Source organism: Colletes latitarsis, chromosome 7 (assembly GCF_051014445.1).
Source record: "Colletes latitarsis isolate SP2378_abdomen chromosome 7, iyColLati1, whole genome shotgun sequence".
In the NCBI taxonomy this organism is placed as follows: domain Eukaryota; kingdom Metazoa; phylum Arthropoda; class Insecta; order Hymenoptera; family Colletidae; genus Colletes; species Colletes latitarsis.
In genome coordinates this window covers 20,306,678-20,319,682 of record NC_135140.1, presented here as the reverse complement: position 1 = coordinate 20,319,682, position 13,005 = coordinate 20,306,678, and the positions used below count along the sequence as shown (strand labels likewise).

Sequence of the window (13,005 nt, the reverse complement as noted above, 5' to 3'; positions counted from 1 at the left end):
GGAGCAGGAAAATGTAATTTAATTTCCTGTTTCGTTATTTACTGCGAACGACGTTAAATGTCTAGAGGTTGAAATTAAACCGTACATAATTTGCACGTTTAATCAGAGTCCCGATACGTCTAAAAATTTATCGAACGATATCTCTGTCGTAATTTAAACTCAGACGATACGAAATTCCGATTAAACCGTAATTGTTTCGCATCGTCGGAAATGGGACGCACCGTGAACGACACTCCCGTCGTATTACTTTCATTCACGGTGATAAATAGCGCTTTTACGATCTCTCACTTCGTTCGTCGTACCTGTTTTATTTAATGTCAAGTAAAACGCCGCTTTTATACGGGCTGTCTATCGAACGGCCGAACTTTCGAGCGCGCACTCTACTTGGAAACGAAAAAGCTCTCGACGAAGTTACTGATAATTATAACGACTTCCAGTTCGCGAACATACTGCCCGGCATTTGCACGCGGCGCTCGTTTATGAAGGGAAAATTCACTAACTGAATGGTGGTAATTAACGACGTTAAAAAAAAAAAAAAAAAAAAAAAATAAAAATAGAGAGACTTGAAAAAAGTAACCCGCGGACGAACAATTATTTTAATTATATTATTAATATTTTTTAGTCGGCTCGTAACGAGTACGTGAAACGAACGTGAAAACAGAAACAACTCGAACGAAACACGGGGGCGTTTGTTTCTCTGTAAAAGGCGTATTTCCAATGTACACATAGCTAACTCCGCTGTGGCTGACCTGTAACGAGTTATTCTACTGCTCGCAATTCAAGTCCCGTTTCGCCAACAGTGGCCAGCTACAGTGCAATCCGACGGTCGAGATTATAAAATTGAAACAATCAATTTGTCGATAGAACGATAAATTGATGCTCTTTGGCTTGCGCGTGGCTAATAGAAAGACGTTCCGCCCGTCGTTTCGTATAAAGAATTCCATTACGATCGTAAATAAGAATTTTCTGATAAACGTTCGTCGTATTTACACGTTAAAAAAAGAAGTTTCGAATAAATCTTAAACGTAATTAAATTTTATACGAGAAATGTTAATGAACTTTTTTTTTATCTCTAATAAAGACGAAGTTAAATACGGTCTTAGTTTTTTTTGTCCACTTTCAGTAATTAATAACCGGGACACAAAGCTTCGAAAGCAATTTCGTTATTCCTGATTTTGGTCTTATATCGTCGTGAAGTTTCGCCTCTTTACGAGCACGGCAGGAATAAATAAAAGTACGGAAATAGATGGAACAGAATCCCAACCTAAGAATAGATTGTTTATGTTAGTAACATACACTCGAACGTACGTGTATCGTGCAAAATTAACTGCCTATTCCGAAATTAAATGTAACGCAACAATAAGAGCATGAGGAATGGAATAAAGATGTCTTAATTACTTCAGCAATAAAGGAGCAATAAAGGAAATGAATGGCTGCCACAGTTTTATAGGTAACGAGATTTATGACGACATCCACTAACGAACGGGCAATAAATACCTTGCGGAAAATTAATGAAACATTGTAGTCTGAATTACGTTTAGACGCTTTTCGTTTGCAGTTGAAACTAATGTTTAAGAGGTACAACTGAGATACATTTAAATATCAATGTTTTATTAGTACTCTGCAAACAGAAACAAATATCGACCTTCGCGCAACCGTATCCACTGTGCTGGTCTGATTAGGAATAGTATCTTTCCACTGTCTGACACACTACGATCTCGTTCCACTTCTCTGGCCAAATTCCATCCCTTTACCGTCTGTCTCGACACTAACGCTTCTACTGTAAATAGCGTAAACTAAGATTGCGCAGGAACCGCCGAAATTGGACCACCATAAGCTTGCTTCGTTCTATTCCACATCCCCGTGTGGATGCTCTGTCAAGTGTGGGGATGTGTTCAGACACAAACATTATTCAACGAAAGAGGAATTCTACCTATACCGTAACGCACGTTGACGTTCACGTAGTTCTACCAGGTGTTACTAGTCTGATTAGTAATAGTCTCGTTCCACTTGCCCGCCCAAACAGTATCTCATTCCCTAACTTTTCTACCGGAAGTAGTATAAACTAAGATTGCAGGTCAGCCACTGAAATAGGAACGCTGTAAACTTGCTGTATTCTGCTCTATATTCTTGCGTACACGCTAGAGTAAACGTTAGTATGTTTCAAAGGACAAAAATTCTCCTTCGAAAGCGATATCTCTCTCGAACACGTACTGCTCGTTGACCTTTGCACGACTCTAACCACTTCTACTGGTCAGATTAGTAATAGTCTCGTTCCACTTGCCCGACCAAACAGTATCTCATCACTGTCCGACTTTTCACCGACTTTTCCACTGCAAGTAGTGGAAACTAAGATTGCAGGTGACCCACTAGAATCGTCCCCGCTTCAATCCACTCTATATTCTTGCGTACACCCTATAGCAAACGTTAAGATGTTTCGAGGAACAAGAATTCTCCTTTGAAAGTGGAATCTCTCTCGAACACGTACTGCTCGTTGACGTTTGCACGACCCTAACCACTTCTACTGGTCAGATTAGTAATAGTCTCGTTCCACTTGCCCGACCAAACAGTATCTCATCACTGTCCGACTTTTCACCGACTTTTCCACTGCAAGTAGTAGAAACTAAGATTGCAGGTGACCCACTAGAATCGTCCCCGCTTCAATCCATTCTATATTCTTGTGTACACACTATAGCAAACGTTAGGATGTTTCGAGGAAGAAAAATTTCCTTTTGGAAGCGGAATCGTTCTCGGAACAGGCGCGTCGACGTTCACGTACGAGTATCCGCAATTCGATCGTTCGCACAAAGCCCGTAACCGCGGCGAATATCGATGCTATATTCCGGCAAACGATAGAGCTGCTCGAGACACGCGCGGCCTCACGGGAATTCGATCGACGTGGCGCCGCCTCGGGCGTAATTTCTGCCACGGAGCTGTTCGCACGGAGTTTCGCGGACGAAAAGGACGACGAAGACGTTCGACGCTTTTCACCGTCGGGGCAGGGGGCGGACGGGGGAGGAAGGGAGGGAAATAGCAACTAATTGCTAGAAATTCTGCCGCGGTGTTACCAGTTCGCCGCGCGAGCACACAGGAACTTCATTACGCGTTTCCGACGATTCGTTTTCTCGTCGTCTCGCTTCTCGTAACCCTCTTCCGCCAGATTTAATTCGCCGCCATCGTTCCGGTGCTGGATTTGGCGCATTGTTTCCAGGAAACGTCGGGAAGATTGCGGGACGCTCGATGCTCCGGAGCATTATTGCGGAAAATGGGGGTGTAATCCATGAAAGGCTTGCGAAGCCACCGTTTCTTTTTTTTAAGGCCTCCTGGCTGGGAAACGGAAGCGACAAATATTTCATTCCTCCGACGAATCCGTACCGGTGGTTAATATAATACGCCAGGCGGCTTTTTCAACCCCCGACTTAACAAGCCTGTCGTTTTTCCGGCGCGGAACTTTGATGCTCGCGGACACAGTTAGCGCTACTTCTTGAATCCACTCGTAATTCGCGAAGGAAGATTTTTCCAAGAGCTTGCAAATTTCTTTCCCGCCAGTTTACGGAAAACCCTAATATTTCCTTGCACATTCATTCGCGTCTACACGTACACGTTCGGATCGTTAATTTTGAATCAAAAGCATCCGCTGCAATTTTATTTCCAATTGGTTCGGACACAGTTTCAATATAAAAACTCCGTGGGAGGAAATTGGAACAAATTGAATTTTTCTTCCCGCCATTTCAACTTAATTGGAACGAATAAATTCGTTGGCTGGGTCGCTGGCTCGGTTTTGAATATTTTTCGATGGTAAAACACGGGATCTTTCCGTGGCGTGTTTTCTCGCTCGAATCGATCACAATTGAAGATTGAAGTGACAAACGTGACAAACGTCATGCTCGAGTTCTGTAAATCACGTTCGATAACGGCCACGAACAAACGATTCGCTCGCCACCGGACGCAACCTATTCCCTTTACAAATAAATGATCAGCCAGTTCCAGGCGGTTCGCTCTGTTCCGTGCACGTTCGAACCTTCGTTAAATATTTGATCGGTCCCCGAAGTTCTGGTCAACCGTTCGCGCGAAAGTGCACCCGCCACGCTCTCCTCGAGCGGGGAAAAAGGATAACCGTCGGCGCTTTTTCGCCCCGGCGGGCGAGCTATCCATTTAGCACGGCGTTAATTCAGAATTCATGAAACACGTGACGGGAGATCAGGATTCCATTTCCCTTCGGCTCCCCTTTTAGCCGGTGCTACCAATCTCTTCGTTTCGCCACGCCACCTTCTCGTTCCACCCCCGTGCAACCCCCGCAGCTCGTCGTCGGTCGGGACACCCGCGCACACACGGTGTTTCGCGCGACGCGATCCTATCTGAAAACGAGCCACGAGTAAATCCGACGCGAGACGACCAAACAAAAATCGAATTAGTATTAATGTTGCACGACGGCGTCGGAAAAACGAGCACACCACTTGCGAGCACATGCACATTCACTGGCGTCGAGCGAATTTTTCGTACACCGCATAAATTAACCGTGTTTCTGATACACGGTCTACACTAACGAATCGATACACTCTATCGTTTAACGACGAAGCAGAGTAACCGTAGGATAGTGATTTACGTTTCATCGATCCTTTATTGACTTGTCGCGAACGAAACATCGCGAACGTTATTCTGTACGTTCTATTTGAGAAGTACCTCGATGAAAAGGAACGGATACTCTATTTTTTAAATCGGTTGCGGTTGGCGATTGATTCGACACGCAGTGTAAAACAGGTTACACAGAACCTTTAACGTTTTGCGCGTTCGTTGCTAACAAAAATAACGGGGGTGGAAAAGTTACTCGGCTTGTATTTCACCGAGCGTCGAAGTTTCGATCGTGAATGGCTAGGAACCGTAAGCTTCGGCCCCGAGAAAATTGCGCTTGAAACTCGCCTTAGTTTCCATACACGAATTTCCACCCCCCATTTGTCACGCGGCTCGCAAGGCTACTTATTTGTACACGTCGGGGTGCTTGTATCCCGCGACGATAGAACGCAACTGCGCCCCGAATTTACCAGTCTGGGAATGATCGATTCTCGCAGAGGGTCAGCTTGCTTCGACGAGACATTAGTCCTCGCGCTGCGTTTCCGCTACACCTCCGTGTCCCTTCCATCCCCCCCCCCCCCTTACCCCCTTGCGCCCTATCTGCCTCCATCGTCCCTCAACGGATGTTGAAACTGCTTTGTTGCACGAGCAGGTCGTTGCCAAGCGTCTCTGCAGAACGCTCTTTGGCGAAATCGACTGGTGCCGGGGTTCGATATTGCTCCGTCGGAAAAGTAATTTACGACGTCGTTCGGATTTCATCTGGATGGTCTTCGAAATCGAACGATTCATGAAGCGAGATAAAAGCCGATCCCGTTTCCCTATACACAGTTTTTCACCGTCAGACCAGCCCGCCGGGCTGTCAGTTCTCTGCTTTATGCGCTGCTTTTTGCTGGTCGAGACGCGCCAGTCTAGTGGAAATGGGAGTTTCGGTGGATCCGATGCGGACCGGGCCAAGTTGGAGCGATGTAATTGGGTTTGAAGCGAAAGACGGGGTAACTTTGGGAGACAGTCGCGCGCGGCGAGACAAAGAGGCAAGTTTAAAGCTTCCGTTGAAAGCAGTTTACACGCGGGTTACGCTGTTAAATGGCCTGGGTCTCTGATCGTAGGTAGATTTCACCAGGTGCTGCCAAATGCTCGCTATTACAGCGACGAAAGAAATCCTCTTCCCCTAATTGATGTAACTAAACGTGGAATATGACTAGCGAAAACGTTTAAATTCTCGTCAAATCCTTTCGAATCCAGACTCAATATGAGTATACCTTGGTCTCGATTGACCAAGATTCAAAATGATTAGTTGTCGTGTCTCAAGTTCCATACAAACTACTTCCAACTCGATCAAACTTACTCTACCCACACAACTCCGAATCAGAAAGTAACTACATCTTGCACTAACATTAATCAAATGTAATTCAGAGATGATCTACTCCAAACGTTCTGCATACTGCCTCAAACTTAATCAAACAAGCTGCTGCATATGTACAACTAAGGATCACGCGTTGTCTAAGCATAGCGTGCATCTAACTTGATGCAATCTAGAACTGATTTACCCTTGGCAGATGAAACTACAAAATTATCGTAAGTCAAACCTCTACAAACCATGCTCAACTTTCTCAAACACACCACTTTACATGCTCGTGTAGACTGTCTTCAGATTGGGCAGGCTTATTCATTACAAATCATCCCAAACTTCGTCAAACGCTCCACTTGACGTGCACAGTTATAGATTATCTACTAATTAGATGTAAAGTGTAGGGAAACAAATCTAAATTTATGATCGAATGGTGGATTCTATACGCCTAATGCATTCGATTGCTGAGGCGTAGGCGCTATTGTCGCGTCGTTTCTGAACGTAGGCTTCGTTTAAAATCCTCTGTACGGCAATTCCTCTGCGGAAAGTGTCGCTAGAACAGGTTCAGATAACCGGCGGACGCGTCACTCAATGGTACGCGCGATATCCCCCGTAAATTCCGGATAAATTTGTCGGCGTGCGAGTCATCGCGCAAGCACGGTATCTGCGAGTGCACGCGCCAACGAAATTCGGCATATCTATTCCGCGCTCGAACGCCAAGTGCCTATCGAGGCGATTTTTTCCCTCCCCCTGACCCGCGCGCTGTCATAATTGCATTCGACGATTGACGCGGCTCGCGCCGCTCGTATCGCGACGCTACCGCAGCCGCCGGAACGTCATTAATGGGATTTCCGTCCGGCGCTGCACGCGTGTTTCGAAAACAATAACGGGTTACGGTTATTGTAATGGGATACGATAACGGCCGAAGAAACATCGACTTTAAATTTTTGTCGTGATTGCGTCTGGATGTTCCAATACGCGCGGGATTAGGATGGGAATGAATTGGAACGCGGCAAATGGCTTGTATTTCTCGCTAATGGGAATTGCGAAATTGTCGGCATCGGTTACGATAAAATAAAAGTGGAGAACATAGGGCGCTCCCTTTATCTGCAATCGCTAAAGGATGAGAGTTAATTTAGTATACTTAATTTTATTTCGTATAAATTCTGACGCCCGGGGTACGGTGAGCAGTCTGGTAGGCGATCGAAAGTTCGCAAAGGCGCGAAAGTTCGCGATGAAAAATCGACTTTTCCCGCGATTCGTGCTCGCGTGACAAATATTTGAAGATCGGGGGTAGTCGGGGGAAATTTCCGTGACCCGCGGGGAACCGACGAGCTGCAAGTGACAGCGCGCAATTACCCCCTCCTGTCGCGTCAAATGTTTACGCAACGGATAGTTTAATAACACGGAACGACACGGTGACACGCGACCGATGGAAATATTCTTTCCGTGCCCTTTGTCCACCCGGCCGCTTTGCGCGAACTTAATTTCATTCTGTCGCGAGCGTCGAGCAATTCCCCATCGTTGGGCTCGCGAAAAACGCTCGATACCGCTCCGGGTAGCCGCGCAACAATTACGGCTTTCGTTTCCCTTATCTTTCGAGATAAAATGCGCTCCGCGTAACACCGACGTAAGAAACGGCTGATGTTGCGAGGCCGCTTCGATCATTAAGATCCCGATTATCGCGTATCGTGGCACCGGTCGCGCTAAACTAAACGACGTAATAGTTAACGAGCTCGAACTTCCGCCATACGGTGCGGCAAATTATCCGAATTCCGTACAGCGGCCTAATATCGACCCTCGCCCCCCTCTTTGGTTACCGAAAATTAGAAATTACCGTCTATCGACGACTATAAGGAGCAACAGCTGCGGACACCGATATCGAATCGCTGAAGGGCTCCGACGAGGTCACGTAAACGACACCCCCTCGTAGCATCCTTGCATTAATAACGGTTATTATAATACAAAACTCTTGTAGGTTCGTAAAATTATTTCGAAGGTATGTTCAAAGGAATACATAAATTTTTATAGCTCGTCGTTGTAGTTCATCCCCTTTGTTCGTCTCGCGTTTAACTTGGATCATTACTTAAGCGCTAAGTTACGTACCGTGGAGTTGAAAAACAGTCTCCGTTCGTTGAACCTCGCCCTTTTATCAAGCCCGATGCAGTTCTCTTACGTACATTTTACTTGTTTGCTTTTTATTTGGCGAGCAAACTCGTTAAACGGAAATAAAAATAAAAAATGTACCAAGTATAGCAGCCCTACGGTCTCGTTAATTGTTACGTGCAGGCAAAAGACGTTTTCCGTGAAATTTTCGCTCGGAACGACGGTTGGTCGATGTACGTAGACGAAATAAGTCACTGGCTTTCCCTTCGAAATGCCTGTGCGGCATTGAAAAGCGGAACGATAATATCTTGGGAGTGAAAGCTCGAGGGGTTGAAATCGTTATGGCGTTGCGTGCGGTAAATAGATAAATGCCGACTTGAAGTGCATGAAACGGCACGACGAAGGCAGATACGGCGCACCGAATCGTGAAAATGTATTACCGCGGAAATAATTTGCATTTAGATCCCTCGATAGCTCAACAGAGTATGCGTCTTGGCATGCGTCGGGGCGGTTTTTTAAATTCTGAACGATAAACTGTTTTGCACCAGTTCAGCGTTTACACGAGATCACGTTAATTCTATTTAAATTTCTGCCTTGTCTGACTTATCGTTTACTCGTACCACTTACTCCGACATTCGAATCTACCCTTTATCGATTGGAGATGCTTCTGAGCGCTTGTCAGAGTGACACGTAAACGTACACGTCCCTTGGAAATAAAAATATTTCTTCGTCTACTCAGTCGTTGACTCGTACTACTTGTTTCGAAATTTATTATCATTTTTCGACCGACGAAACCGTGGAGAATTAAGAAGGGATAAGTAGTCTAACGTGCAGGGATTTTCTGTGCTTTCAGCGATCACGCATGGGTCCTACATCAGGTACTACACAGCTGCTTGGTACGACACCGTGGCGCTGAGAGAACATCGTACCAGAAGTCGTCGTGACACTTCGGCTTCCGGGCATCCGGGGGACGCGACGCTGAATCTACGCCTTCACGCTCTCGACAGGTTCGTAAAACCACGTAGTCTTGGGGTGGGAATGGAAAGAAAAGAAGGGCGGAGGAAATGGGGTAAGAGGCGGGGCGCGGGGATAAAAGAGGTGGGTGGGCGAAGCAAAGCTTTGTCGAGAAAATTTCTACTTTCTCGCGCCAGTCAAAGGCGGAATAATCTTTCGATTGTCGGTCGTTTTTCGGGGAGAATGCGTTGTAACGGAGAGATATAAATTTTCATTTCGCGTCAGACGTAGACTGACAAGCATTTGCCGCGACGTATAAATGGGCCCGATGAAAAATAAACCCGAACGGGGTCGCGATTTGACTAAAAACTCCGAGGGAATGTTAACATGCATAACAGATGGGTTTTTAGTCGGGCCAGGAGAAAGTTGAACAAGCGTCGTAATTTATTTACGAGGGTTACACCACCCTTGCATTCACGTTTTTACAAAATAAAATTGAAATGGTTGCTCAACGCGAGTTTAGAAAATAATAGTAGTTACACTCAGGAAAAACAGTTACAGTTTGTCCATTTTAATGGGTCGTCAGGGTGGTGTACCCCCTTAATGCGACAATTATTTAATTCAGCGATCATCGAGGTTGGGCATAAAAGTTTTCGCGAGGCTTTTTAACGCTTCGCAACTCCGGTGATTTTCTATATTCTCCTGACGTAATGCAAAACAAAGAGTGGAGCATCCCTCGCGCGGGTCTCCGAAGGGGTAATTATTTTATGCGCGCGGAAAGAGCATTTCTCCTGAGGGCGCAAGTTCTGGACGAACTTCAGACAAAGAAGCCGAATCATCTCGGCAGCACGGGCCCGTTTCACTATATTTCTGCCGTCTGGCGTTGACTATAATTTAACGCGTGAGTAGTTCAGACGGGGCTCCGTAGAAATGCCTGAAATAAGCCAGACATTGCGCGCACAATATCGAAATATTCCAAAGGGAGATGCTCGGAACGTAACAGGCTCGTTTCGTTGCAAATTTACTTCGCTAGGGGTTCGAAATTAAGTGCATTTTAATGGATCGTCAGTTGAAACGACTCACGGCAAGTGTATCGAAAGTAAGTCATCGGTGACAATTCGGAAATATTAAGTGGAATATTTCCTTCGTTTACGAGGACATTGAGAATGATTTAAAATAGTGATCGGGTCTACTACCGATAGACTTTAAATCATTATGATATACAGTTAATTATAAACGGGGAGCAGCTGCGTATAGTAAGCAGCATCATGCGCTGTAATTAAACCGAGGGAGGCAGTGGAGGGTAGGTCACAACCCGGAAGACTAATAAATAAAATAGCAGATGAACGAAAGAGGAAAACTATATGAGAATTTTTTGATCGAATAATTTCGAGATACAAAAGTGTATTGGAGGAAATCGAGTAGAGGTGGGTCGATGAGAATCTCCTTAAGCGCGACAGTTACCGAACAACTCCCTCGCAGTAGGAATACGCATGTTTGCTCGATCCTCTGGCGCCAGCTCGACATGTGCAACGATTGTCAGCCTTATGTGACACTGACCCGACATGGTGGCCATATGCCTCGTTGAACATCGCGATACCCCGTCACTGTGTTGTCAGTGCCATCGACACGGACCACCTAAATCTCTGCGTTACACTCAAAAGCACAGATGGCTCTGTTTCAATGTCGTTGAACCGTTTCCTCTGGCGTAACATCTTCTGTTTACTGGTTCTCCTTCTCTAGATCCACACTGTTCCGATTCGTGTCAGTCAAATTCCATATATAATATAGAGAGAAAGAAAAATCAGTAATTTCAGTCAGATCTTATTTTTCCTAATCCCTGCTATACATTTAGGTCTACTTTTCCGTGCTTCCTACTATACATTTAGTCCACCAGACTTGATCTTTCTTTCTCCTTCTCATACAACAAGAAAATCTGAAATCTACTTCTCAGTCTTACATCTATCACCCCTACATACTATATTCCCTCGTCGTTACTAACCCCTGTCGACTTTATTTACCTACATACCTCCCCTCGCTTTGTTCACCCAACCCTCGGCCTCTCTATCGAGTTGCAAAAACTTTTCACACCCTTAATTTATCAACCCTTCCTCTAACGGAGTCTATTCTCACAGCCACTTTCCTCCCTCCCACCCGTGATACTTTTCCTTTCCTCTCTGTTTCTTCGATTCACCATCAACCTCCGTTCTCCATCAAACTTCGTACCGCCACGTTTTTGCTCTTTTCCCAACTCCAGGACCTGCAACTCTCGTTTTTTGGCCTGACAGTTTCCCTCTTCGTTCCAGTTTTCCCGCTTTCGACCTCCCTCGCTGCTGCATTCGCCTCGCATTTGGTCGATACGAGGCAGTCGCGATTCGAGTGCGTCGCCAGAGAGGGTTGCTGCCCCTTTGTGCGAACACGTTTTCGATTGGATTCGCCACGAAAAGTCGACTCACCCTTTCCCACGGTCCCGAAAACTGGGAAAATCGCGTGGAAATTCGAGAGACTTATCGCGCCCGAAATACCACCCCCGCCCTCAACCCTGAGGGTGCAGGTTCTCAGGTCTCTGGGCAGTAAATTTTCGTTGAAATACGGACGGAGGAACGGAAGAGGGGGAAAACACTGGAGGAAGATGGCGGTGAAATTTATAAATGGTTACTATTAGTGCGGGGGTTGGTTTGGATATGAGGGTTTCTGTAGATGGAAGACGAACGTGGCGGAGGTTTACGGTGGAGTCCGGTTTCGTCAATCGTCTATCCTCCGACGGAAAAGACATACCCTGAGGGACGATTTGGGGTAACTTTCGTAGCAGTTTAGTTTATAGACGGTTGTTCGAACGAATTATAAAAGGGATAACTGCTTTTCTTATTTTATTCTACGAATAAAATGTAGTTTTCCAGTTTCTCTAGTATTCGACTCGGTACGTTTGTCATACAGCTTCATGAGCAGTTTGCCCCGGAACGTACATCGATGTAACAATATTTTATTTGAATACGGTTCCATTCGAGATATCAAACTTCCGCGGCGTTTACCAGCCGAAGAGAAGGAAAACCGAAAGTTCTGGCGAACCTTTCCAGCTACAGACGATAAAACTTCATTTTTATTGTCTGATTCGGTTATGAAGGCCGACAGTAGGGCAGGCAGCTTTACGACAGACGGAGTATCAAACTCAAGGGAAAACAACTGAAATTCCTCCACACTCTCGATAAAGCTAAGTAGCGGATAAATTCAGGGATACGGTGACCCAGTCTCTCTAACCCTCAAAAATATATCAAAAATTTTTTTACCCCATGTTCTATTCTCCGAAACAGTCTAGCTACACTGTGCTAAATAAGCCTCGATAAAGGTGGCGAAGACTGGACGAATAATTCTCGAATTATGTCAGCGTTTATCGTCTGAATGAAAACAAAGGGTTGTTGGATAGTCACCCTTAAAGAGACCATTACACAGTCGAGACAACATTTCGCAAGGGGTTCGAATGGTCCTTGCTTAAACTCTCCGATACCCCAGAAGCTTGTTTTACGACCCTGAAAATAATTCCAAACGATTTCACGAGAGATTCCACCCCTACGATAGTGAAGGGCTGGGAAACTCGTCGAGTCCAACAATTACCGAGCATAATTTCGACTTTACGCTGGTAATTAAAAAATGGCCGACATGAGATATAAAAGGGGATTACTCGTGGAGAAGGCCGGGGTTCAAGCAAGTACGAAAGCATCCCTTCACGATTAATCCGCTTTGAATAGGGGTTGTTAAAAGCGATCGTGATCGCTAGGACAATGATATCACGATGGAGACGGACCAGTTAGCATTATTGTCTAGTTCAATCCCTTCTCAGGAATTCGTGTTACCCTCGCCGCCCTTTCACCGGGGTTGCAATTAAAATCGACAAAGTTCGCGTTCGTAGCAACGCGCTGCGTTCTGATTTTCTTTCGTTACAGGCGGCGCGATTTAATTGGATTGTTCGTTAATGAGTTCCTTGAGCGATAATCGGCCGAACTGTTGCGAATAAACCGACGGCGCGC

At 45.6% G+C, this 13,005-nt stretch overlaps 1 protein-coding gene across 1 annotated transcript in view; it reads left to right on the top strand.

Moving 5' to 3' along the window:
• LOC143343180 (disintegrin and metalloproteinase domain-containing protein 10) overlaps positions 1-13,005 on the top strand; it is a 176,049-nt gene that overhangs the window by 37,505 nt on the left and 125,539 nt on the right. Inside the window, exon 3 of the mRNA XM_076767789.1 lies at positions 8,880-9,033. Within this exon, the coding sequence (XP_076623904.1) occupies positions 8,880-9,033 (154 nt within the window). The remainder of the gene's footprint in view (positions 1-8,879; positions 9,034-13,005) is intronic.